Consider the following 26,835-nt stretch of genomic DNA (forward strand, 5'->3'; position numbering starts at 1 on the left):
CTGTTTCCCAAACACCTACTGTCCCAACTGTGCAAGTCCGTCCCAAGGTTGGCCTGTCCAACGCGAGTGACTGCATCTCTTAACCAATCTCCGCAGCTCTCAGCCTTTTGCCAGGACGAAGCGGCGCCCGCCTCTCCACTGATGCGGATTTACTGGTGGGTGTGACCGGAACTGACGCTTCAGGGGATTGCTATGCTCTGGGAGTGTTGATATTTTCCTGTCAGTCCAACTGACAGCGGCCAAGTTGGAAGCCTGGAAGGTGGTTTTAAAACTATTGTGTGTGGGGCAGGCCAAGCTGTCCTGTCGCAGTACTGCCGCCTGCGAATCAAAGCCTGAGGGTGAAAAGTCAAGAGCAGGACAGCATGGACGAAGTGAAAGGCCAAGAACCAGGGTTCCGACTTTGACTGAAATCTGAGACGGAGGGCACAGGAGGGCGACCGCTCGCCTTTGATTGGCCCTTGGGCTTCAGCAAGGACCCACGCAGTCACTTCGATTGGTTGGTGCCCGCAATTGTTGTGGCTGCAGCGAAGATTTTGCCCACGTACTTCCGAGCAAGAGGCGGTGCTGTGCTCCGGCGCGCGTGCGCGGCGCCCTGGGACCCCGCCCGGTAGTTCAAGAACCTGCGAGGGGGCGGGGCGAAGAGGTGCTTGTTTTGGTTCTGTTTCCTTTGAACCAGAAGGCCGGAAAGAGCGTAACAATCAACTTGCCGAACTTGGAGAGTAGGCGACGACACTCGCCCCACTGCCTTCACCTTCGACTTCACATCCGGGTTCTTCTGTCGCGTGACCCGCGCGCCGCCTACGGCTCTGGAACCGGTGCCTCAATCTCTTTATCCAGGCCCCGCCGATCCCGTGGTGCTTCGCGCACCACAGTAGCCCCTCATCCGGGTTCTCTCCCGGCGTGCCGCGCGCCGGGTTTGCTGGGGGGTACTCAGCGGTGCCGCCATGACTATTCTCCCAAAAAAGAAGCCGCCGCCTCCCGACGCCGACCCCGCCAACGAGCCGCCGCCGCCTGGGCCACTGCCCCCGGCGCCGCGCCGCGGCGGGGGTGTGGGCGTGGGCGGTGGCGGCACAGGCGTGGGCAGCAGCGACCGCGACCGTGAGTCGGGCGTCGTGGGGGCCCGTCAGCGGGCCTCACCGCCGCCTCAGGGCCCGCTGCAGGGGCCACCGGGTGCACTTCATCGCTGGGCGCTGGCTGTGCCGCCTGGCGCCGTGCCGGGTCCCCGGCCTCAGCAGGGCTCTCCTCCTCCTTGTGGGGGCCCGGGCGGTCCTGGCGGCGTTCCGGGCGACGCGCTTGGTGCAGCTGCAGCAGGTGTAGGCGCGGCTGGCGTGGTGGTGGGCGTGGGCGGCACGGTGGGCGTGGGCAGCTGCTGCTCCGGGCCTGGCCACAGCAAGCGGCGGCGTCAAGCCCCCGGGGTTGGTTCGGTTGGCGGGGGCAGTCCGGAGCGTGAGGACGTCGGCGCAGGTTACAACAGTGAGGATGAGTACGAAGCGGCTGCAGCACGCATCGAGGCCATGGACCCAGCCACTGTCGAGCAGGTATGGGCTGGAGATGACAGGTGAGCTGGTATGGTGGATGAGATCCCCAGACTGGGTAGGGAACCAAGGGACCCAGGGGACTTAAACGTCTTCTCCTGGAGCCTGACACTTTTCTCTGGTGGTAGGGGCGTGAGACACCATCTTTACCCGCCCCCTTTCCCCAAGGACTTTAGGTTAGAGGCCCCAGATAAGACGAACTTAAAGATGGTAGCTGTGGTCTCTTCTGGGTCCTGGGACCTCATCTTGCAGGGCCAATAGATGGGAACTCCCCAGGAGAGACAGGCAGGATGAAATGCCTCCTGAGAGGGGAGTCTCATGACTCTCCAAGGGACCTTGATCTTGTGTTCAGTGGCTTGAGATTTGTTTTCCTCTGAGATAAGAGTTTTAAGAATCCCTCTCCAGTAGACACGAGTAAGGTGGAGACCTCAGAGATGTTTGAGTGTCCCCAAGATACCTAAACCATTTCAGGGGTCTGACACACTGAATAGGACAACCTCTCCCCTTCCTTCTCAGGGGGACACAACACAAGACCCTCAGCAGTGGGGTCTGACATTTCCTCAGGGGTACTAAGGTTGCTTTCAGGGGCCTGAGACTCTTCTAAAACCAAGGGACTGACACTGACACACATATACATCCCCTTTAGAGAGAGGAATCTTCTGAGCTTTCCTCCAGGAATATGACTTCTCTTGGGGAGATAAGATTCCCTTACCCTTGGGGACAAGAGCCAAAATCAATACCCAGGGACCAGAAACTACTAGGATACGTGAGACTCATTCTCTTACGTGACTAGGGTCTATGCTTCCTCTCAGTAGTATGAGACCTCCTTGGGGACAGGAGTCTGAATCTCTCTTCAGGAGCTTAAACTTCTTTTAAGTGATAGACCTTTGGCCCCTCTCCCCCACCCCCACCAGGCCTGAGCCTTTCTTCAAGAAAATGAGATTCCCTGTTTTGGGTACTGGAGCCTAAGATTCCCCCTGCTTAATGACTCAGGCTTTCGGAGACTGGGTCTGAAGCCTCTTCAGGACACTGCTATCCCCCCACAGAGGTCCCAGGCAAGGTGAAGTCTTTAGGCAACCTTTCTCCTCAGGGCCTAGTGTCCAAGTGTTTTCCTTGGGGGCCTGAGACACCCCCCACACACATACAAATACACAGGTATATGAGCTCCTTCTACCCAATTATGAAGGACTGAAACACATCTTGGGGACATAAAAGCCCCCTCTCCCCCTGTAACGGACCTAAGCACCCCCCGCCCCCAAGTGTCAGGGATGTAAGATTTCTGCCTTGGGAACTCCATCCTGAGACCTAGGCAGCATGGAGTCCCAGAGATGTAGTCTGAGGCCTCCCCATGGACCTAGGCCTGCCTTCAGGGCCCTGAGACCCACTGTGCCAAGGACGCTTGAGCTTTCCCTCAAGGACAAGAAGCCCTTATGTACCCCAGTGACTGCTGTGTCTCTATAGATGAGGTCTGAGCTCAGGAATAGAACTTCCCACCAGAATGGATTCCTGAGACCCTTTGAGGGCATTGTTACAGAGTTCCTGGGGAATAGGGTCCTGAGTTTTCGCCTACACTCCAAGAGTTTGAACTTGCCCTCATGTATATGAGACACCTCCCCCACCTTAGGACCTGAGACCTGGGCCTACCGTGAGAGTATTGACTATCACCTCACTTCAGACAGCACACATATACCTGCGTCATAGCAGCCTTTTAGAGGCATAAGATTTCTTGTCTTGTGGACTTGAGCCTAAGACCACCTTCCACTTGTGAACTAAGCCCTGAGAACTGCCTATTCCTGCTGGGACAAGATATGGCGGGGTTCTGAGGAAAAGAATCTGAGCCTCTTCCCAGGGGCCTAAACTTCCCCTTAGGGACAGGAGATCCTTCATCTCAGGGAGGGGTCTGAGCCTACACCTGCATGGGTATGAAGTCCCCCCTCCCCCAACCAGGCAATAATGTTTTATCACCAGGAAGAAGGACATGAGGTCCTCCTCAGGGTGGCCTAAGGCCTACTGCATTGGACAGAAGTACCTGGGTGCTCTTCACAGTCATAAGAAACCCTTACCCTCGGGCCAGGAAGGTCCTCTTTCTATGAGAAGGTTGTCAGTTTCAGGGGACTGGACTGAAGCCTCCCCTCAAGAACTAGCAGATATTCTGAGACTCAGCCTGACCTAGCTCTGCTTGCTGCTTATTTCCAGAATCAGGGAAATATTCTGAGCTTCCTGAATTGCTTTCAACAAGCTTTTTTCTTCCCAGAGACAGGAAGGGGGTTTGGGATATCCCCACTCCAGGGAAATTCTCCACCCATATCCCTGTCCCACTTGACTCAAATCTTTCTGTACTTCACAGGGGTCTGGGCCACGTCTTGAGACCCCCTCCTTGTTGCCTTTCCACCCGTTTCTACTCTAGGTAGGATAAATTAGCTGGACCCACTGAATCAGGACCAGGAGTTGTTTCTTCTCCTCCTGGTTGGGGTCAAGTCTGTCTTTCCTCCTTCACAGAAATAGGGAGAGATATATCCCTGGTCCCAGGACAGAGACGAAGAAAGTTGCATGCTGCCGTGGTGACTAGAATGACACCTCCTTATACCCCCTTTGCATCTCCTGGGCTGGGAGTTCCTCCCTTATACTTGTCCCCATAAGAACATGGAAGTAAAGCTCTGTGGCTGCATGATATCTTCCCTTCCCAACTACAGGGGAAAGGCTTCCTGTCCTCCTACTTCTTGGGGTAAAAGGAGGAAGATGCTTCTCCCTGCTACACCTGGTCCAACTTGGGACCTTCCGGTGACGATAAGAGGGGGAGATTCTTCCTGCTGCCCCAGTCATGGCCTTGGACTGTCACTGGGGCATTTGTAGCCTGGAGGCCAATTCAATCCCTTGGGAAAGAGGGGACTTGTTGAGAGGGAGCCCACATGGTGAATCTGGTCCTTGTTCTGACTACTCAGGTTTCCTGTTTGTCCCAATGTTGTGACTGTACCTCTAACTGCCTTTAGGAACCCTTTTGGCAACTTAGGGTCAGGAGTTTCCTTTCCCAAGCATGGCCACCTTATGGAGAATTTACTGTATGGAAGGAATAGATTCAAAGCATCCTCAGCTTGAGGACCCCACAGAGCATTTTGAGAATGGGGCATGCATGCTCAAAGAAGCTGAACCTGGCACTATAGCCAGTGTGCCTGGGTTCCCACTCAGGCTTTGCTGGGGCTTTGCTGGATGAACCAGAATAGTTCTGCCTCTGTTCTCTGGGCCTCTTTCCCCATTGGTCAGGTAAGGAGCTGGTGGGGTGTCATTTAGGTGTAAGATTTTAGAGAGCTCACACCAAAACCCTTTGGACCTGGTGGTGACAGAAAATGGTGGGTGTCTTTTGAGAAAGAACTGGGTTTCTCCCCCTCTCTCCCCTGTGCCCGTTTCCTCCCAGCCATCCAAGGTTGGTGGGCAGGACAAGCAGCCTATTTGGTGTGAGGCTCGGGTTTCTTGTATGTGTATGTATGTATGTTTGTCACCTGTGCTATGGTGAATAAGCTCGGGGGTTGCCTGTCACGGGGCCTATTGGATGATGTGGAGGTAAGGCTGTCTGTGGAAAGAGTTTGGGCTTTTGAATTGGGCAGGCCTTAGTTCAAACCCCAGGGTCTCCTGCTTAGCTACTTTATAGCTTTGGGCAAACTCTCAGCTGCCTTTTTTTTTTTTTTACATGGTCCACCCATGCCCAGTGATTGAATGTGTGAGTACCTGACTGACCCACCTCAGACCTTGGCTGATTCTTCTCTTGCAGTTTCCCCAGGATCACCTGGGTTCTTTCTAGGAGCCTTTGTAATCTGCTGATTCCTTTAGTGGGGAGGCAGAGTGGTATAGCAGAAAGTGTTCCCTGCTTGGGCAGTCTGGGTTTGAGTCTTGTATCTTTGGGCAGTTCCCTTTTTTTGGGTCTCAGTTTCTTTATCCATAAGATGGGTAGTGGTGGGGAGGGAAGTTGGACTCGGTGTTCTGAAGCTAGTTGTAACCTCTTCTTTAATTCCCTATTCCCCTCTCCCCCCACCCATGGTGAAAGTTTTGAGTGGGGCCTCTTGGCTTTTGGTGGGGGTATGATAGGAAGTTTCAGGCAGTGTTCCACTTCCTTCTCCCTAGCCTATAGGTTCTTGGGTGGTTGTTTTTAATTTTTACAGCTTTATTGAGATACAATTCACACACCATGCAATTCAACAATTTAAAATGTACAGTTCAGTGGCTTTTAGTGTGTTCACAGAGTTGTGCATCCATCACTACAATCAAGTTGAGAACAGTTTCATCACCTCAAAAAGAAACCATCATTATCATCATCCCCCAGTCCCCTCACCCCTTCCCAGCCCCTGGCAACCACTAATCTACTTTTTATCTTGATTGATTTGTCTCTTCTGATCCATGTTGTAGTAGCATGGAACAGTACTTTATTTCTTTTTGTTGCATAATAATGGAATCTTAGAATCTTCTTTTTTTATCCCCTCCCCCACCCCCAGTGGCCTGGCATTAAGTTTTAGGGCCTTGCTCTTTTCCCATCCTTTTGCCCAGGAGAGCTTATGTTGGTCCTTAGAGAGCAGTGCATCTATCTTTTTCTTGTTGGGTGGGTTGCCTGTTGTTTTGCACATGGAGCTGAGCCAGTGTTCCTGGGTGTTTTGGGGGGACAGGGGTGGTCTTGGCACCAGGCCTGCTGGGACAGAGCTATGAAGCCCAGAATACTTTAAACACCTCTTTGCCATGGGCTCTGGGAAAACGTCCGTCAATGAGCTGCCATTGCTGCCACCATCTTCTGCTCCCTCTCCCCTTCAGTGGCAGCTCATTTATTGATGGGTAGGGTCAGCAGCTTCCCAGGCCGGGGGGTGGGTGCTGGAGAGGTGGATCCTGCGAGCTGATAGCCATATGGCATTGCCTCACAGCTCACACCAGGAGTGCTACCAGGGGGTTGTATTATTTTCCTGTGGCTGCTGTGACAAATTGCCACAAACTAGGTGGTTTAAAACAACAGACATATTCTCTCACAGTTCTGGATGCCAGCAGTCCAAAATCAGTTTCACTGGTCCAAAATCAAGGGGTTATCAGGGCCACACTCCTTTCAGAGGCTTTAGAGGATAACCCAGTCCTTTTCTAGCTTCTGGAGGCTGCTGACATTCATTGGTTTGTGAGTACATCACTCCGACTTCCATCTGTCTTCGCGTCATTTTCTCACCTGTGTATTTGGTCTCTTCTGTCTGTATCAGATTTTCCTCTACTGTTCTAAGGCCACTTGTGATTGCATTTAGGTACCATCCAGATACTCTTAAGATAATCTCTGCATCTTAAGATCCTTAACTTAATCACACCTACAAAGACCCTTTTTCCTTATAAAGTAACATTTACAGGTTCCAGGGATTAGGGCCTAATATGTTTGGGTGGCTGTTATTCAGCCTGCTACAGGGGTGTTCTTGTTTCCCTTTAAGGGAGGGGGAGGGAACTCATTAAGTGCTCTCCTACTGAGCAGAGTCCTGTAATATTTGAGTCTGCCCAGTATCCCTATTATTGGGAAGCTTGTTATCCCATTTCACAGATTGGAAAACTGGCTCAGAGCAGGTCATCACATGGCTAATCATTGGAGCTGAATTGGAACCTAAGTTAGGTCCCACAGTCTGTTTCAACTTTTTTTGGGCCTTTGGACCAGTAGGTTGCAGAGTCTTGTACCTGGGATCCCCTGGTGTCAGAGGGCTTTGTCCAGCTCCTTTGTGGAGGCTCAGAGATGTGGATGGACTTCCCCACAGACTCAGTAGTGGGCTTGCAAGATTGAGGGTCTGGACTTGACTTCCTCAGGCCTAAACTTTTCTGTGGCTGGACCAGCCTCCCCCCCACTACCTCCTGCCTGTTCTTCCTGGGCCATTTTCCTAAACAACTTCTAAGTTGGCACCTTTCTTGGAGTCTCCTGTCCAGCTAGGGTAAGGAAGAGACTGTGCTAGGAGCTCCTGGGACTGTATAAACTCTTTCTGGAACTCAGGATCAGGATCTCCCCATTTTCTCTCCCCACAGGGAGAGAAAGAGAGGGGGTTTCAGCCAGAGCCCAGGATCTTAAGGCTGCTGGTGCCAAAGCCTGTGGGTGGTTATGGCTTGGCCTCCAGATCCAGGCACAGATGCCACTCTGGCTGCCCCAGGACTGAAGCCCTGCTTGTGCAAAGGGTATGCTCAGGCCTCCTTCATTTTTAGGGACAAACCAGGCTTTTCCGAGGATTGCCTGCCAAGTATGTCTCCATGCTATGGCTCGTGAGGCCTCCCCTGTTGCCTCTACATTAGGTCTTTCTGGTGCCTAAACCCCAGCTCTTTTTTGCCTTCATAAAATGAGAATAATGCTTCCTGCAATCTGGGCTCTGGTACAATTAAGAGGTCACCTTTTGCATCTGGCACCTGGCATGAAGCAGGCATTTGGCTACTATGAGTTCATCTTTCTTCCTGGCCCTGCCCTGTTTACTTTTACAGTCCTACCCAGGACTTGAGCTCTGCTGAACTCATTGCTGGCCTCTGGCGTCCCTGGTGCTTTGTGGCAGAAGTGATTTCTTATCCAATTCACAAGCTTTTCTGGAGGTCTTGGTGTTTTAATCCTTTTCTCAGGTGGAACCTCCTCTCAGGTGCCAGCCTTAACGACTGACCAGGTCCCTTCCTCTGTGTTTTCTAGCACCCCTTTGTTCATCTCTTTCACAGCCCTGCTCACACTTGCCTGTAGTCACTGCCTGTTTCCTCACCCCTCTAGCAGTTTGTGAGCTTATGGAGGGTAGAGAGCAATTCTTATTCATTTTTCTGGCCTCATTGCCAGCCCAAGGTCTGACTTAGCTGCCTGGTAACCCTTTGTTGGATAAATAAGTAGGAGGCCCTCTCATCCCCTTTGATCTCCTTTCCCCCTACACTTGAGGGCAGGAGGTTGCTGTGTGCCCTTTTTTAGAACTTCTACCCAGTCTGAGGCTGTAGCCATCGTTGCAGCTTCTCTGCTGGAGACCCCTGGCTAGGGCAGGTGCCGTGGTGCTGGGAGATGACTGACCCTGCGGGGCAGGGATGGATTTTGGGGAACTGGCTAGAGTGTGCCTCTGGGGCAGGAGGGGCACCTGGACTGCTGGTAATATTGTGCACAAACAAGTCTTTGTGCTACCCATGGAAGCCCATTAAGGGCTTCCCAGTGCCTTTGTCATCTCTCAAAAGCCAGCCAGCCATACCTTCCTGGGGTGTGTGCCCTAGTGGTGGGGCTGCTGGGTAGTCCCTTGTCACCCCCTCTTCATCCCCTCCTGTTCAGTCACTCACCTAGGACTTTCTGAGGGCCTCTCAGTTGTACAATATCTGTGTCTGTTCCGGTCTCACCCCTTCTTCTCTTACTGGTGACCACCTTACCAGTATATGGTACATTATTTACAAAGCCTTTTCTGGTCCTGAAGCTCCTATGATCCTCTTGACAGCTCTTTCAGGTATATCACATATCCCCCATTTGATAGGAAACTAAGGATTGGAGTGTTCAGGTAGCTTACCGAAAATGATGCTGCAAGTGAGTGACAGAGCTGGGGTTGGAACCTAGAGCTTTTGGCCTCCAAACCTCGTGCTTCCTATTTTGCCAGGAATTTCTCTCACCTGAGCTGGGGAAAAATGGCCTGCGGAGAAGTGATCCCCTCTGGTTGGCAATTGCCTGGATCCTATAAATCCCTAGGCAGGGTGGTATCCCAAAGGAGCAGGCTTCAGATTTTGGGTACCTAGCCTTGATACTGGATCAGGCTGGCTTCTTCTGATGGCCAGCAGAGGGCGTGAGGGGCCTGGGAAAGGTGCTGCTTTTGGTTTGTTTGGTTTTGAAATGGAAAATATGTTTGAAGTGACACGTGGACATTCTATTTTTTTAATAGACTTTATTTTTTAGAACAGTTTTAGGTTCATAGCAAAATTGAGCAGAAGGTACAGGGGGTTCCCACATACTCCCTGTCCCCACACATACATAGCCTCCCCCATTATCAACATCCCCTACCGAAGTGATACATTTATTACAACTGATGAGCCTACATTGACACATAACAATCAGCCAAAGTCCATAGTTAACATTTGAGTTCACTCTTGGTGTACATTCTAGGGATTTGGACAAACATATCCACCATCATAATATCATACAGAGTAGTTTCACTGCCCTAAAAATCCTCTATATTCTGTCTACTCATCTCTGCATTATTTTAAAAAACACATTTGTACAGGTTCACTTAATCTGAACCCTTGGGGCCAGGTGTGCTTTGAAATTTAGAAAAATTTCATTATTTAGATAACTCACTGGTGTGTATGCTGTGTATCTGTAACACCTCCGGTGGGGTCTGTGGCAGCACCTCATAATCAAACACCCAAATGTTTCTTCATGGAAATGTTTGAATATTCATCTCCAAGTGGAATAAATGGGTTTTCATCGGCTCACGTCAGGTAATGATGCCAAATAAGTTAGATAAAGTCTTGGTTTTCAAAGCTTTCTGAGTTACGGAATTTTGGACAGGGGATTGCATACCTCTTATAAAGAAGGAGGTGAAGTAAAATCACCTGCAATACCAACGCTTAGGGAAAGTATTTTGTTACATAGCTTTCCTAACTTTGTATGCATGTGTGTTTGTATACATATGCATATACATATGTTAAATGTGTTCACTCACACGTAAAATTGTATTTTATATACATTTTGCCTTATACAAGGTCTTGGAATTCCCTAGCTATATGTGGGGCTCAAGAGCTTACCAATCACTTCCTTCTCAACATCTCTCTACCCTAGAGTGACTAGAGGGTTCCCAGGTGAAACTCTTTCAGGGAAAGCCAGGTTCCATCCCTCCCTGTTCTTGCCAGCCTTGGGCCTCTCTCTGTGGGAAGGTCCAGCATTGGATTCCCAGCATGGTCAGCAGGAGGCAGAATGTAGCTGGGGCCTCTGCTCTCAGGGCAGCTGGGGCTCCTTTGAGAGCAAGTCTTCTGCTCATACAATGATTGGTTCCTTAAAAGAAAGGGTCTCCTCCTGCTCCACATGCATGGAATGGTCAAACGGGGCTGAGAACTTGACCCTTCCCAGTGTCCTCTCAGCCAATCAGCTGGGCCCCTCAGGAGCTCGAGGACAGAGCTCTGGGGAGGGGGTACAGGCTTTTCTTGTTGCTGACCCCCACACCTCTTCCCTGCAGCAGGAGCACTGGTTTGAAAAGGCCCTGCGAGACAAGAAGGGCTTCATCATCAAGCAGATGAAGGAGGACGGCGCCTGTCTCTTCCGGGCTGTTGGTGAGTCTCTGCCTCAGCCTTCAAGGGCCTAGGGCTGCCCCTGAGTGTCCCAGTTGTCAGGAGTAACCCCTGAGACAGGGTTTGGGACAGAGTTAACTGGTCTTTTAGGGACTCCAGGCCCCAGCCTCAAGTTCGTATTTGGCCTCTAGCCCTTCATCATGAGGCAGTGTGGTGGTGTGAGAGTAAAATAGCAGCAATAATAGTGATAAGGAAAATAACATTAGTTAGGGACAGATTGCTCTGTCAGGCACTATAGGAAACCCTTTCAATTCTTCCCTAAGCTGGGTAAGTGTCGGGACTGTTGCTTCCATTTATCAGATGAGAAAAGCAGCTCAGAGATGGGGAATGGCTTGCCCAGGGTCAGGTAGTACATAGTAGAGCCAGAAGTTGGAATCTGGGTTAGGTTAGCCTGAGGGCTCTTAACTACAGCTTACTACTCTCACCTTGGGATCATAGACCTTTTTTTAACTTACACAAAAGTAGAGACAGTGAACCCTCATGTACCTACCCATCATTCATCTTCCAAATAGTCATCAACACATAGCCAGCCCTGTTTCATCACTACCCTGCCCACTCTTTCTCACTCTCCTGAAACGAGTATTTTTTAAACTCTTTTAAAAATATTTTATTGATTTTTAGAGGGGGGAGGGGAAGGGAGAGAGAAACATCGATTTGTTGTTCCACTTATTTATGCATTTATTGGTTGCTTCTTGTGTGTGCCCTGACTAGGGATCAAACCTGCAATCTTGGCATATTGGGTTTACACTCTAACCAACTGAGCTACCAGGCCAGAGCTGAAATGAGTATTTTTTGTAATATGTTTTTATTGATTTTAGAGAGAAAGGAAGGGAGAGGGAGAGAGAGAGTAAAAAAACACATCAATGTGAGAGAGGAACACGGATTGGCTGCCTCTTGGACACTCCCTACTGGGGATCTAGCCCGAAACCTGGGCTTGTGCTGTGACCGGGAATTGAACCAGTGACCTTTCGGTGCAGGGGGTGCCACTCAACCAAGTGAGCCACACCAGCCAGGGCTGAAACAAGTGTTTTTAAAGCAAAACCCCAGCCCAGCAGTGTGTCTCAGTGGTTGAGCGTCAACCCATGAACCAGGAGATCACAGTTTGATTTCTTGATTCTCTGTCAAGGCACATGCCCAGGTTGCAGGCTCGATCCCTAGTAGGGGGTGTGCAGGAGGCAGCTGATCCATGATTCTCTCTAATCATTGATGTTTTTATCTCCCCCCCTCCCTTCCTCTCTCTGTAATCAATAAAAACTTTTTTTTTTTTTTAAAGCAAAACCCCAACACTGGGTTATTTCATAAATATTTTTGTATGTTTTTCTGACAGATAAGGTCCTAGTCTCTGTCTCTTTCTCTGTCTCTCTCTCTTTCTCTCTCTCATGATATAACCAAAATGTTGTTATTGTTCCTAACAAAATAATTCCTTAATACCATTTACTATCCAGTCTAAACCCAACAAGCAGTCATGAGAGCCTGTGCTAGCATCCAGGGGAAGCTGGAAGTGTGATCTAATCCTCCGTTTGGGGCTCTGATAGCTTCCATAAAATGTGCCCTCTGATAGGAGCTTTGAGCTGGGAGTCAGAAGCCCTGTCGTCTTGCTCTGGCCCTCACTCATAACTTTCATTGTCCCATCTGTGAAGTGGTATTGATTCTGAAGGGTTTCTTAAATCCCTTCTCGGTACACACACACACCCACCCACCCCCTGTGCCTGCTGGTGGGGTGGACTGACCCAGGCTCCACTGTAGAACCCCCCCCCCCCCCCCCCGTGCCTGCTGGTGGGCTGGACTGACCCAGGCTCCACTGTAGGCTGTGCCACTGATTCTTGGTTTGACCTTGGGCAAGCAGCTTTTTTATCCTGAGCCTGTTACAACCTTGTAACAGTTAAATGAGATGACTTCAGTAAATTCCTTTAGTGCCTGAGAGCATAGTAGCCCCTCATGGAACAATAGCATTGGTAAAGCCTGAATGCTGTTCTCAGTGGTGCCTCAGAATCACAAATGTTTGTTGAGTGGGTGAAAGAAAGAAGGTTAGGTAGGGGTGAGTGGTTGCCTCCCTGTTTCTACTAAACAGAAGAGGTTTGGGCAATGGACTCTGCTGGGCTAGAATATCCCAACCTCCTACCCCTGTGATTCAAGTCTGTATTCTCCCTGGGATGTTTCCTAGACAAAAAGTTTAGGTTTGGAGGTTTCTTGGACCAAAGGGAAAGCAAAGAAAGAATAGGTGGGGGCCTGTTCGATGCTAGGTCCTGTTCTAAGACCTCTGGCTGGTTGTGGGGTAAGCAGGGCTTCTGGTGGAGTGAGGGTCAGAGAATGCAGCTGGGTATCTGGGTCTCAAACGGTCTTTGGGACAGACCTTGGGGCTAGTGATGACCTGATTTGTGTAGTAACCCATATCAAGAGCAATATTTGCACATGTGTTCATTTAGCTATTTTCCCCAAACATCCTCTGACCCTTCCCCCTGTTGGGGCCTTCCAGTAAGAGGCCTGAGCTTACAGGAAAAGCTGACCATGGCAGATTGAAGGCCTTTCCTTATCAGCACTATGGCTATACATTTCCCCTGACAGCTGCCCTTGGCTTTTAAACTCCATAAAACCTCAGAAGCCCCATGGTCTCTCCTCTGAAGTACATGGCCCCTGGGCCTCTAGGCCTTGAATGGAATTTTCCCTGGGGCAGAGTGCACAGGACCTGTGCTGGGAAGGGGACTTTGTCCTCAGGCTTTCTGCTGCCTCTCTGTTTCCAGCCTAGCTTGAACAGGGACAGGTGGCAATTGCCCTAGGCTCTGGTGAGAAGGCTACAGGTTCTAACTTCCTGCCATGCATTCAACAGTGGAAGGAGCACAAACTGAGGGTGGGAGTTGAAGGGGGGACTGTAGACATAGGGGCCACTTGTTCTTTGACCCTGACTCTTTGCTAGGCATTCAGCTGGATGCTTCAGGTTCACCTGTAAAATTGGGATTATTATCCCATGAAACAGTTGAGAAGATTGAGGCTCAAGAAAGGGAAATGATGCCCAGCTGGTGTGGCTCAGTGGTTGAGCATCAACCTAGGAACCAAGAGGTCATGGTTGATTCCTGGTCAGGTCACATGCCTGGGTTGTGGGCTCGATCTCCAGTAGGGGTTGTGCAGGAGGCAGCCGATCAATGACTCTCATCATTGATGTTTCTATCTCTCTCCCTTCCTCTCTCTGAAATCAATAAAAGATATTAAAAAAAGGGGGGGGGGAGGGAAATGACATGCTCAGGTCATTAGTGGCAGAGCTGTATGAGAACCCGGAGGTGCCAAAGGACACATTCTTTCCATAGCCCTGGGAAAGCCCAAGCTTTTTTGTTTAGTTCTCAACTGGTTGAGTGACCTCAGTTATATTCCTTCACCTCTCTGGGCCTTACTTCCTCCAACTAGGAGCCTGTGGCCCTCTACTGTTAGAAATCCTGAAGCAGGTGGCTTTCTACCCTCTGTTTTGCCTGTGAGGTCTGGGTGTCCCCAGTGTGAACCACTATCCACTGCCTGTGCCCAGTTCTCTCCTACCACCCCCTACTGGGGATTTGTGAGTATCAGCAAAGGCTTGGGTGGAATGGAAGTGGGAGCGTGAGTCCCAGAGGTATCCTGTGGTCCACCCTGCCCCTGCTGTGCTCAGATAATCTCCTGGAAACGTGAGTCTGCATCTCTCCTCCTTCCCTCTCCCCATATGCTTTGACTCAGCAAATCCTCTGGCCCTGGCCTCTGTGAGCAAAGTGGAGGCCACGTGTGTGTGCGCGCGCGCGCGCATGGGCCATGGAGAAGCAGATGGGGGCGGCAGGTTTACAGAGATGAGGCCTAGAAACATTAGCTAGGCCCCCTCGTCTGGGCCTTTTTGTCTTGTAACATGGACCGTCAGCATTGGAGGGATAGATCTTAGATCAGTTTTGACTGTTTTATAAATGGGGAAACTGGGACCTCAAGAAAAAGCCAGGACCCTATTATCTAGGTCACACAGGCAGGTGTCAGAACATTGGTGTTTGAGGTTGAACCAGGCCAGAAGGAGAAGATCTCCATGTATGCCAGCTTCCATTGGCCTTTGCCCTGCTTCCATCAGTCTTTCCGTCTTTGTCATGGGAGTCCTTGAGTAGAGGAGCAGGTATCTCAGACAAGGCTATTGAGAGGACTGAGTTCTGCCATCTCCCCACTGTCAGGTATGCACCACAGCTGCTTGACAGGCAGGTGAGGCTTTTTCCCTGGCTCATCTCAGTTGGGCCAGGGTTCCCACTGGGCCAGGAGGGAAGTGGGAACAAACCAGGTCCCTGTCTCCCTTTGCTGCTGTGTGTACACATTTGTGTGGTTTGTTTTTAGATTTCCTGCAGACACCAAGCTTCCTTTTCTGTCCTGAGTGGAACTTGCTGTGGCTCTTTTAGCAGGCAGGCCAGCAGTAGCCTGGCAGGGAGGCAGCTCTCAGGTGCCTCCAAAACAAATGGTAGGGCCCTGTACTTAAACTCCTTTAGATGGTCCAGGCTCTCCTGTCTTGCTTCTCATAACTACTCTGCAAATAGCGACTACATTTTAGGGAACCTGAGGAGATTTAGAGACTGTCTGCCAGGCAGCAGTGGAGGGAGGTTGAGGCAAGTCTGTTAGTGCCATTGGCTTTTCCCCTTTCCCACTAACCCCTGGCAAAGGCTAGGAAGGAGGGGGGCAGGGTCCTCAGTTTGCAGAACCTCACATCTTTTCCAGCCTTCAGTCTTTCCTGGACTGAAGGTGGCAAGGGCATCTACTTGTTGAATGTGATAGTTGTATGTAGTTGTGGGGGTTGTCATGTCAGAATTTGTCCTTGGGGAACATCTTTGGCAGGATCTGCTGGCTGTGTGTATATGCACATGTGCATTTCTATGCTAGTGTCTGTATGCTCAGAGAAAGAACAGAAGCGGGGTCTGAAGAGGTAAGGTTCATGCTGACCTCTGTGGCCCTAGTGAGGGATACAGCCCCTGATATTTGTAATCTCTGCCCACTCCCAGACCTTTCCAGTTGATTTCTGCTTATGCTGGCGGGGAAACTGAGGTGGACAAGATCAGGCCTGGCCCCAGGGAGTCAGGTGGTTAATATGATAGCTGGATTGGAGTGGTGGTAATGTCATCTTGGGCATCAGTGCTTGAAGTCAGTTCTTGAGAGCCTAGCCTCCCCTTCACCCTCCCAAATACATGACCTTGGGCCAGCTGTGCCACATTTCTGTACCTCAATATCCCTCCTGTGTGAAGTCGAGAGCTTTTTGGGTGAGGGAAGAATGAGTTGGAAAGTAAAGAGGCCTTGGGGGGAGGTGGCAATTGTTATATTGTATCGAGGATTTCCAAGCCCTTTTTGCGTTGAGGACAGAGGTGAGGTAGTAGGGGACCCTCTTCCAGCTGGACTCTGGGAGGGGAGAACAGGTGCGGATTGCCCGCAAATGCAGCGTCAGCAAGAGGAGGAGTTTCAGTTTCTATCAAAACAAGTTCTCTGAATTCCCCTACCTCTGCAAGTCCATTGGGCCCTTTCCCCACCTTGACCCTCACAGGGAAGTCCAGCCCAGTCCCTAGCCCCCGTGCCAACCTTCTGGGAGGAGAAGAGCTTTCAGGAGGACAGAGGTGGGACTGGCAAAGTCAGATAAGAGCCTCCTCAATGAGGATTTCCTGTGTTCTTAGCCCACACTGGGTATTTTTCCCACCTTATATTGTTGAAAAGATCCTTCTACTCTCCCTTGTTGGAGAGGTACTATTGCTCTGTGTCCTTGACCCTGAGGAGCATGTTTTCTTCTACATTAATGATCCCTAAACTAGACTGTATCTTATAATCAGTGAGGTTGGTCGTCCCCTCCCAGCTGCGATTAAATATATGGTATTATACCACCTATCAGTGCATCTTAGAATTGAGGAGAGAAGGTTATATTTTACGTTTTATTGCTGAGTAGAGAAGGTCATACCTTGCCCACACTTAAGGATCCTGTTCTGTGAAGTCTGTATTATTGATATTGACATTAATTTGGTTACTAAAGGTTTGCAGTACAATTACAGAAGGGGGGTCTGTGGCCCTTTGGCGTCCTGTTGGTTCTGCGTACACGAAGGACAGCCTAGACTCTGGGTCTGGGGCTTTCCTCTGGCTGAGGAAGTAAAACAGAAATGAAGAAGGGCTTAATAAGTGGTTCTGGTGACATTCTAGCTGACTTGTGGGTAGCTAGCTACCTGAAGGAGTCATTGTCTTCCTCATGACAAATGGAGCCCTATTTCTTGAATACCTAGTATGCCTCAGATGTTTGGCAAACCATCCCCTGTAGTCTTTACAACGCCCTATGAGAGAAAGAGGAGCTACTCTCTCAACTTTTTGGATGAGGACATTGCAGCCTGGAGAGTTTAAGGGCCTCGTCCAGTACCACACAGCTAGGAGGCAGCAGAGCCTCTCTGCCAGGCAAAGGAGTCAGTGGCAGGAAAATGTGGGGACCCTCATGAGGTTCTCCCCCAACTCCCTTCTCTCTTCCACAGTCTCCCTCTTTCCCCCATTTTCTTGCATCCAGCATCTAGTTAAGGTAGATGTATCCCTTAGGCCTGGAAATGCTGGTTGACCCTTCCCTAGGAACAGCTCAGCTATCTCCTTGATCCTGGCAGGCCAGTCACTATTTAACCCCTTTGCTCCTGTGTCAGTTCCTGTTTACTGCAGCTGCCCACAGCACTGCCTCCTCTGGCGCCCAAGCCCATCCTACAGAAATAGCTTGTCAGGCAGCTCTGGCAGGTAGGCAGCCGCAATGGGCTATGTGGTCCTGGCTTCTAAGAAAGGCTGCAGCAGGGGGCCCCCAGCCTGTGCACAGGGCATGTGACTTGCTGGAAGTGCCACTGGGGGGCGGGGGAGAGTGTAACCACAGAACCCACATCCTTGTTTACATCAGTGATGGGGCTACCCCTTCCTACCTTCACGGCCCATACTCCCCCTTGCCCTCCGGTCCCTACATACCTCCAAGAGGACTCGAGAACAGGCATGGGCCCCATTTTCTATCTCAGAGCAGTCTTTCCTTATCTCACAGAACCCTCCAGGGAGGGAAGGGAGGGCAGCGAAGTCATTCTTCTGGCGATTCTTCACAGAGGTGGAAGAATTCTGTGGTGTTCCCTGCGGGAGGGACCTGCCCCTGCCCCAGTGCCCCAGGGAGATCCAATCAGAGCAGCGGTCTTCTGGGGAGACAAAGGGAAATTCCCTCTTTGTCTTAGCCAGTGGACCTAATCTGTGCCTCATCTTCAAGCCCACCTTAATTTCCCAGGGAGAAGACTCACTGGCTCCCCCAGTGTGTCCATTCACTCAGCAAACTTCCCGATTTCCTGCACTGTACTGGGCCCTGAGCTGGGGGTAGACTTGGATGTGAATTGCCCTCTGCCCTCAGTAGGAGCCCAGTGTGATCAGGCAGATGAATTCTGTACACATCTTTGATAAATCTGGTGATAGAGGTGCCTGGTAGAGTGGGGAACTTTTAAAGAACACATTGGTTTTTGATAAGTAGGCAGTCAAGCAGGATGGAAGGGACGTCCTGAAATGAGGGAAGACATGTGTGAAGATCCTCAAGTGAGACAGAGGGAGCCTACATTTTAATTTGACCAAAACCCCCTGATGCCTGCACCATAGGGCCATAGACTCCCCTTCCTGAATTAAGCTTAGATGCATATGTATCTTATCTCTCTTACTAGACTATGTGCTTCTTGCAGATGGGGGCAGGATTTTACTCAGCTCTGTCACCTTCACAGTACTCCACATTTAGGCCCCACTAGGGGGAAGGGGACTCAGATTTACTGAGTGACTGCTCTGTCTCAAGCCCAGTGCCGGTCACGTTATACCCATTATCTAAATCTCACAAGAAGGCCTGCCAGGGAGTTATCCAGCTTGTTCCTGTTTTACACGTGAGGCAGGTGAAGCTCAGAACACTTGGGTCACTTGCCTCTGGTCATTTAGTTCAGTAGTACCTGGCAGAACTGGGCTTACAGCCCAGCTGTTTTCCCTTTTCTTTTTCTTTTTAACCTGTAAAAGCCATGCTGACTCCAGGAAGTCAGGCAAACTGAATTCTAGAGTTGAATTTGTCATAGACTGACTTTCTGTATGAACTTGGTCAAGCCACAAACTCTCCCTGAGCCTCAGTTTTCTCCTGTGAAGAGTGAAGGTGAGGGTGTGGGATTGATAGTGCTTCAGGCCACTTACGGGGCTTAAAATGTTCATTGACTTGTCTGAGTGGGCAGGCAAGCCCTAGACAAGGTCATCTGCACGAGAAGCTTGTGGTTGTGTCCCTTTCTCCTGTCTTCTTGTTAAAGACTGTACCTGCCTGCCTCTTTTTCCATGACCCCATTCCAGCCCACAAGGCCAAGAACTCTCTAGGCCCTGTGGTAGGAAAGGAAGTTTTCCTGGCCCCTGGCCCTTCACCCCAGGGGTGTTCTGTGACTTGGAACTCTTCTCTGGTGGCAGTTCTGATCCCAGTGTCTTCTTTCTTCTGCCTCCACAGCTGACCAGGTGTATGGAGATCAGGACATGCATGAGGTTGTACGTAAGCACTGCATGGACTATCTGGTGAGACTTTGCAGAGACCTTGGGTTAGGGGCAGAGTTGGAGCATCTCCTCCCCACACAAACCTTGACCCTCTCATCTGTTCTGCAGATGAAGAATGCAGACTACTTCTCCAACTATGTCACAGAGGACTTCACCACCTACATCAACCGGAAACGGAAAAACAACTGCCACGGCAACCACATTGAGATGCAGGCCATGGCGGAGATGTACAACCGGCCTGTGGAGGTGTACCAGTACAGCACAGGTACTTCTGTGGTGGGTAGGTGAGCGACTGATTGTGCCTGATCTGAGCCTGCCTTACCCGGCCCACTGTGGATGTTTACTTCCTTTTCTTTTCTGCAGAACCCATCAACACATTCCATGGGATCCATCAAAATGAGGATGAACCCATCCGTGTCAGCTACCATCGGAATATCCACTACAATTCAGTGGTGAATCCCAACAAGGCCACTATTGGTGTGGGGCTGGGCCTGCCATCATTCAAACCGGGGGTAAGCATGTCACCACGCCCAAGATGGCTGTTGGATTTAGAGGCCAGAAACCTTTGTTTGGGTCTCAGTTCTACCCCTAGCCCACAAAAATGTCCTGCCTCCTACTAGGCCTGGTGCCTAGTAGGTCTGAGTTACTCCTGAGGTCTTACCTCTGAGAAATCAGGGAGTCACCCAGGGTGATCTCTCAAGGCTCATTCTGTGGTCTCAGTTTGCCTGTCTGAGCTAGCTCACCCATCTTCTGTGCCTCTGGAGGGTTGGCATTTTGGGATATGGAGTCATATTTGGGAACCATGAGCCAGGGCTCGGTTTGGGTGTCTTGGTACCCACATGGATCCTCCTCTGAAACTCAGCAGTTACAGACCTCCGTGGTCACAGAGACTTGGGGTTCAAGCCTGGCCCCAACACTCACTGGCTATGGGACCTAGGGCAGTATTCACAAGTAATCTGGGCTGGCAGCTCGGCTGATACAGATAGCACCTAGCACTGGGCCTGGTGCCTAGTAGGTGCTCAGATGGTGGCAGTACATTTTCCCGGCCCACAGGGGCAGATTCGCATTCTCTTTCATAAACAGTCGACTGCTGGGGGTTTTGATACCTTCTATTCAGGTTTCACTTCCTACAAACAGAAAGTGCTCCTGCCTCATTTTAGGAAATACACACCCTAACACCACCCCCCCCCCCCAACATTAGGGGTTTTTTTTGTTTTGGTTTTTAAATAAACTTTTAATTTTAGAACAGTTTTAGATTTTTACAAAATTATTACGCTTAGAGAATTCCCATATACGCCACTATGATTAACATCTTATTAGCATAGTACATGTGTCACAATTAATAAGCCAATATTGATATATTAACTGAAGACCGTATTTTATTCAAACGACCTCAGTTTTCCCCTAATGATCTTATCTGTTCCAGGATCCCATCCAAGACCATATTACATTTAGTCCTCGCCTTGTCTCCCTTGGCTCCTCTTGACTGTAACAGCTTCTCTGAATTCCCTTGTTTTTGTTTTTGATCTGTTTATAGACTCTATCATTTCGCCTTTTCTAAAATGTCATATATTTGGAATCATACAATGTATAGTTTTTTCAGAGTGTCTTCTTTCACATAACGCTATACATTTAAGATTTTTTTGTTTGATCGCTTGTTTCTTTTTTTTTTCCTTTTGAAAAAAATGTGAATGCCTTAAGTTTACAGAAAAACTAAGGAGATAGTACAGAGTTCCCATGCATACCTCCTCCATCCTGCACCAGTTTCATTATTAACATATCAGATGACTATGATTCATTTGTTACAATATATGAACCAATATTGACACATTATTAACTAAAGTCATCATGTCTCTTTAGGCTCCCTTGTCTGTGACGGTTTCTTACACTTTCATGTTTTTGATGACCTTGACAGTTTTGAGGAGTACTGGTCAGGTGTACTGTAGGATGTTTCTCTTTTGGAATTTGTCTGGTGTTTTTCTCATGGTTAGACTGGGGTTATGGGTTGTAGGGAGGAAAATCACAATGGTAAAGTGCCATTCTCATCACATCATATCAACAGTATGTACTGTGAACATGATTTGTGACTGTTGCTATTGACCTTGATCACCTGGCTGAAGTAGTGTTTGTTAAGTTCTCCACTGTAAAATCACTCTTTTCCGCTCACTCCCTTTCCCACACTATTGTGTTTGGAAGGAAGTCATTGTATGCAACCCACCCTTAAGAAGTGGGTGTTATGCTCCATCTTCTTGAGGGCAGCATATCTACATAAATTATTTGGAACTCTTATTGTAAGGGAAATTTGTCTCTTGTCCCCCATTTATTCAGTCATTTGTTTATATCAATATGGACTCACAGATATTTATTTTATACTTTGGGTTATAATCCAGTGCTATTTTTATTTTGATGATCAAATTGTTTCAGTTTTGGCTATTGGAAACTCTCTTAGTTGGTTCCTGTGTCTCCTTGACATACTCCCATCATTGTGGTGGTGTTTTTTTTCCTAATTTTTGCTTTTGGGTTTTTGTTTTGTTTTGTCTTTGTTTTTTTGTTGTTTGATGTTGTCTTGTTTTGTTTGTTTTGTTTTTTGAGCACTTCCTTACTTTCTGACACTAAAGATGCTTCAGGCTCAGCTTGTATATTTCCTTCCCTAGTCTTAGAACCAGCCATTTCTCCCAGGGGCCCTGGTTCCATTTATTGGACTGTTATTAGAAGCCACGATCCAGGTGCTGAGTGTGCTCCTTGGTACTGGGGTGTCCTTCCTTCTAGGCCCTTTCAGCTGACTGAGTAAGGAGATATATTTGTGTATACTAACCTGTGTGTATACACATATTCAGAATTATTTCTCTATGTAACTATCTATATCTATATGAAGCTACCAGCTGATAGGTACTGCTTTAATTTTCAATTTTCTAATGACAAATGGTGTTAAGCATCTTTGCATGTGCATATGAAATTGTTTAAATTTTTGCCCATTTTTAAATTGTCTTGTTCTAATAAAGAGTTTTACATACTTTTGGACTATTATCCATAGGTAAAATATTATATTTTATATTACTCATGTGCACACACATTGGTGTGCAGTGTGTATATGTGCATTAAAATAATGTTAGAATTTTGCTGAACAATACTCACATTTACTCCCTGGGATATGCTCTGATATTTTTTATTACTTTGTTTTTTAAATACAGTTGTATCTCACAGTCTAACAGAGCACTCTCATACAGTGTCCCACAACTCATAGCACCTCACATCATGCTAATACTACTCCCTCATCCCCTTAAATACCTGACTACTCCCTCCACCCTGTGCACATACAGCTAACTTCTCAGGTGATCTTTTCTCCTTGTGCCATCTGAGCATAGATGAGGAAGGCCTCAGCATTGTGAAACTGAGTCATCACTGGGTAAGGCTTCTTTAAACTCCAGCCTAGGCTGGAGGGCACCTGGCTGCCCCAGACTTAGTACTTCATTTGAGTTGTCTTGGGGTTGGGAGCAGGGCTTCTGAGTGTAGGAGTTTGGAACTACTAGTCCCACCACCCAAGCCTGCTTTTCCCCAGTCCCTGATGAATAGGCAGCCTGCCCAGGGGGATGCTTAGTAAGAGTACCTGCCTTCCTATCTCCTCTCTTGTGGGCCTGTGGGCTCACCTCCCTGAGCCAATTATGGCTCTTGGCCAGAGTTCAGAGTGTCACTCCATATCCCTGTTCCTCCCACCTTTGCAGTTTGCAGAGCAGTCCCTGATGAAGAGTGCCATAAAAACATCAGAGGAGTCATGGATTGAACAGCAAATGTTGGAAGACAAAAAGCGGGCCACAGACTGGGAGGCCACAAATGAGGCTATTGAAGAGCAGGTGGCTCGAGAATCCTACCTGCAATGGCTGCGGGATCAGGAAAAACAGGCCCGCCAGGTCCGCGGCCCCAACCAGGTGGGTCTTGTGCTCTGTCACTGGTCTGGCCAAGAACCCATTATTTCCCCTGCTCCGCCCCAAATAGGCAGAAAAAATTAAGCAGTTTTGACATTTGGAAGAGAAGGAAGTTTCCAACCCTGTCTGAACCTCATCTTGGCCTTAGTTTTGGCATTGTGCCTTAGAACTCTCAACGCCTGTGTAGAACAAGCTCTTAAGGAGTAAGAGAGAGAGAACAGTCACTGGTGGTGCCATGAAGGATTGATGGATAGTTTCAGAGGGACAAGCTTTTGTTGAATGTCCTTGTATGCCAAGCTCTGCTGAGAATGTAAAATCAGGTTTAGCCCACTCCACCCTCAGTGGTCCCCTGTCTATTGAGGGAGACAGATGCATCAGAGGGGTCCTTGACCCTGGCTGGGAGACCAGTGGATATAGGGGCTCTAGTTAGTCTTTACACAGGAACGTTAGGGCAGGGAGAGGGCAAGATATACAGACATTTGAGGAATCATGAGTTTAGAGTGATTGTAGATGTTGGCAAGAGCTGAGTAAATTGTTCAACAAATATTTATTTAGGTCTATGCCCCGTACTCTTCTAGGTATACAGAGGTGCATTGGTGAGCCAGGCAGGCCCAGATCCCTGTCCTTGTGATGCTTACGTTTTTGCAGAGCGGAACAAAATAAACAGTAAATGTAATGACTAAATTAGTTGAGAGGTGTTATGGATGAAAAAACATAAAGAACAGGGTAAAGGGAATAAGTAGGGCTGAGTGGCGCTGGAAGTTCACAGTATTAAATAGTGTGGACACAGTGGGCCTCAGAACAGGTGAGATTTGAGCAAAAACTTGCCATAGGTGAGGGAGTTAGCTAAGTGCATGTGCCGGGATAGGCAGAGGACCAGCTAGAGCAGAGGCTCTGAGGTAGCACACCCCTGTTGGGATTCAGGAGTTGCCAGAAGCCAGTGTGGCTGAAAAGACGTCAGAGGTAGTGGGGCCAGATTGGGAAGGGACCTGTGGGCCGTGGTGAGGACTTTGGCTTTTATTCTGAGTGAAGCAGACTCTGTGGAGGGTTGTGAGCAGAGGAGGGACAGGATCTGACTTAGGATTTGACAGGAACCCCCTGACTGCTGGGTATAGAATGGAGTCTGGGTGGCAAGGGTAGAACAGGGGACCAGCAAGGAGAAGGCTGCTATAGTAGTTCAGGTGGCTGCTGATGGCTCAGGCAAGGGGGAGGGGAAAGTTGGGGTAGGGGCACTCTGGATCTATTTTGAAGGTGGAGGTAACAGGTTTCTTGTCCGTTTGGCCATGAGGGTGTGAAGAGGGTTAAGGGGCTTACTTTCGTCCTTTGGTCCATTGTGTGACGGAGTAATGGCGGTCTATGTAGAAGCTGTGTCATAGCCAGGATTCCCAGAGGAAGTGAGCCCTCAGGGATGGGGCAGAGGAGGGTTGAGACTGTTATAGGTTCTTACCTCTTACTCCTTCCCCACCGCAGCCCCGGAAAGCCAGCGCCACATGCACTTCTGCCACAGCAGCTGCCTCCAGTGGCCTGGAGGAGTGGACTAGCCGGTCCCCACGGCAGCGGTCACCCGAGCACCCTGAGCTGCATGCTGAGCTGGGCATCAAGCCCCCTTCCCCAGGCACTGTATTAGCTCTTGCCAAACCTCCTTCACCCTGTGCACCAGGTCAGTGACTTGCTGACAGGGAACATGCAGGGCTTAGGAGGTGCTGCCTAAGTCCCGGACCCTGCCTCTGACTGTCCATCTGCCCCAGGTACAAGCAGCCAGTTCTCAGCAGGGGCTGACCCGGCGACTTCCCCCCTTGTGTCCCTCTACCCTGCTCTGGAGTGCCGGGCCCTCATTCAGCAGATGTCCCCCTCTGCCTTTGGTAAGCCTCCTCTGTCTAGGAGCCAGGGGCCAGCCGGGAGCTGGGGAGAGCTGGAAGAAGCAGTAAGTCCTGAGGGGGTTCTCTGGAGCCTCTGGCCGTCTCCCCAGGAAAAGGGAATCGTTTAGGCCCAAGGGATCTGTCCCAGGGAGGTTCTGAGCAGGGTTTCATAGGCTCAGAGGAGCCTTTTTATAAATAGGAGTTAAAGGGGCCTGGATGGGATCGTTCCAGAGCCAGGGATCAGTGAAGGGTGAAAAGACAGGCTCCATCATCCTTTTTACCTTCTTGCCCAGCAGGTCTGAATGACTGGGATGACGATGAGATCCTAGCATCGGTGCTGGCAGTGTCCCAACAAGAATACCTAGACAGTATGAAGAAAAACAAAGTGCACAGAGATCCACCCCCAGACAAGAGTTGATGGAGACCCAGAGACTGGAGACCATCTCCCAACCCCCATCACTCCTGCCCTCCGGTGCCACCTCACCTTTGGCTTTCTTCCTTCTTGCCGTCTTCCTCCTTCCCTTTCTCTTCTCCTTTTCCTCCTCCCCACTTCCCTCTTGCGGGCCCACCCCTGCACCCCTCTCATCGCTGCCACCACCACCATCACCTGTCTCTTCGCCAGCTGACGTGCCCTGTTGCCCCCTGCACAGCACCATCCCTGCATTCCACAGGGGACTCGGGCAAGGGTGCCGAAGGTAGGCGAGAGGCACACAGAGACAAACCAACTGGCAGCCAGGCAGCCCCCGAGGAGAGACATTCAGACAGAGGAAAGCCTCCCTGACCCCTATTCCTTCCAAGTTCAGCAAACCTTGTCACCCCACCTCCACAACTATGCCAGGGAAGTGGGAGGAAGAAGTGGGAAATTCCCCTTCCCAGTACCCTAAGAATGTCTGAGCCTTCAATGTTGAATTTTTTCTTTATTAAAATGTACTTTTATCTTATAAAATTAACCAATCAAAAACCACATAGACAACAGCATTGACTCTATGAAGGTGGCATCTCTCTGGTTTGGGGGTAGGCAGGCCGTGGGGCACAGAAGGGGCACAAAGATATGGTTGCTGTCTCTGGTCTCCAGCCCTATGGAGATGGGCAGGGTCTAGAATATGAACCAGGGCGGAGTAGGGGAGCACGGGTGGCAGGTGTCATGTGGGCTTTGGACAATGAGACTCCGACCTGACTGCATTCCTACTGCTTCCACCACCACCAGTCTCTTTGGAATCTTGAGGTGGGGGCACCTTTGAGCATTATAGCCGCCGCTCAGGATTTGAATGTGGGGAGTGGGAGCAGCCTTGGCAGATGGGGCACTTGTGCCCTGCAGGTGTTGACAAGATCTGCCATCTGTAATGTCCTTGGCACAATAAAACCAAATGTCAGTTTCCCCGGAGCGCCTCTGTTCTGTGTCGGGCAGAGTGTATGTGTGTGCGGGCAGGGGGGGTGTGTCTGGGCAAAGGCAGTGAGGCTACAGGCCTTGGCTTGACCTCTGAGGGCTGCATGCTCTCCAGTAGGGTCTCTGGGGCCCAGAGTCTGTTCATATTTGGTTCACTGCTTACTAATACACCTCTAGACCTGTTACCACCAAGAAAGCCCTATCTTTACCTGCTTTCCCTGCCTCAGTACTGGCACAGGATGTATCCTGCCCACCTTATTTCCTGGGGTGTGATGGGAGCAGAGGACTGAGCTTGAGGGCAAAGACTGAATTTCCAACTTCTCTGCCTGCCTCTTTCACCATGTTTGTTCTTGTGA

The 26,835-nt window shown here is 49.7% G+C and overlaps 1 protein-coding gene across 4 annotated transcripts; it reads left to right on the forward strand.

Annotated features, from left to right (window-relative positions):
* The first annotated feature begins 176 nt into the window (after positions 1-176).
* Positions 177-26,470, forward strand: OTUD5 (OTU deubiquitinase 5). Of its 4 annotated transcripts, none has more exons than XM_081125047.1 (9): positions 177-1,538; positions 10,688-10,781; positions 19,267-19,331; positions 19,419-19,575; positions 19,674-19,822; positions 23,033-23,236; positions 24,704-24,893; positions 24,982-25,095; positions 25,389-26,470. In XM_081125047.1, exons 1-9 carry the CDS (start codon positions 945-947, stop codon positions 25,508-25,510), a joined length of 1,689 nt encoding a protein of 562 aa, XP_080981173.1. In that variant the 5' UTR covers positions 177-944; the 3' UTR covers positions 25,511-26,470. The 4 variants fall into 4 exon arrangements, with proteins under 4 accessions (XP_080981173.1, XP_080981170.1, XP_080981171.1 ...); XM_081125044.1 differs by having other exon boundaries at positions 183-1,538; positions 19,419-19,590; positions 25,386-26,470; XM_081125045.1 differs by having other exon boundaries at positions 183-1,538; positions 19,419-19,590.
* Positions 26,471-26,835: the final 365 nt, after the last annotated feature.

The sequence above is a fragment of the Miniopterus schreibersii genome, assembly GCF_964146895.1.
Source record: "Miniopterus schreibersii genome assembly, chromosome: X".
Classification (NCBI taxonomy): Eukaryota; Metazoa; Chordata; class Mammalia; order Chiroptera; family Miniopteridae; genus Miniopterus; species Miniopterus schreibersii.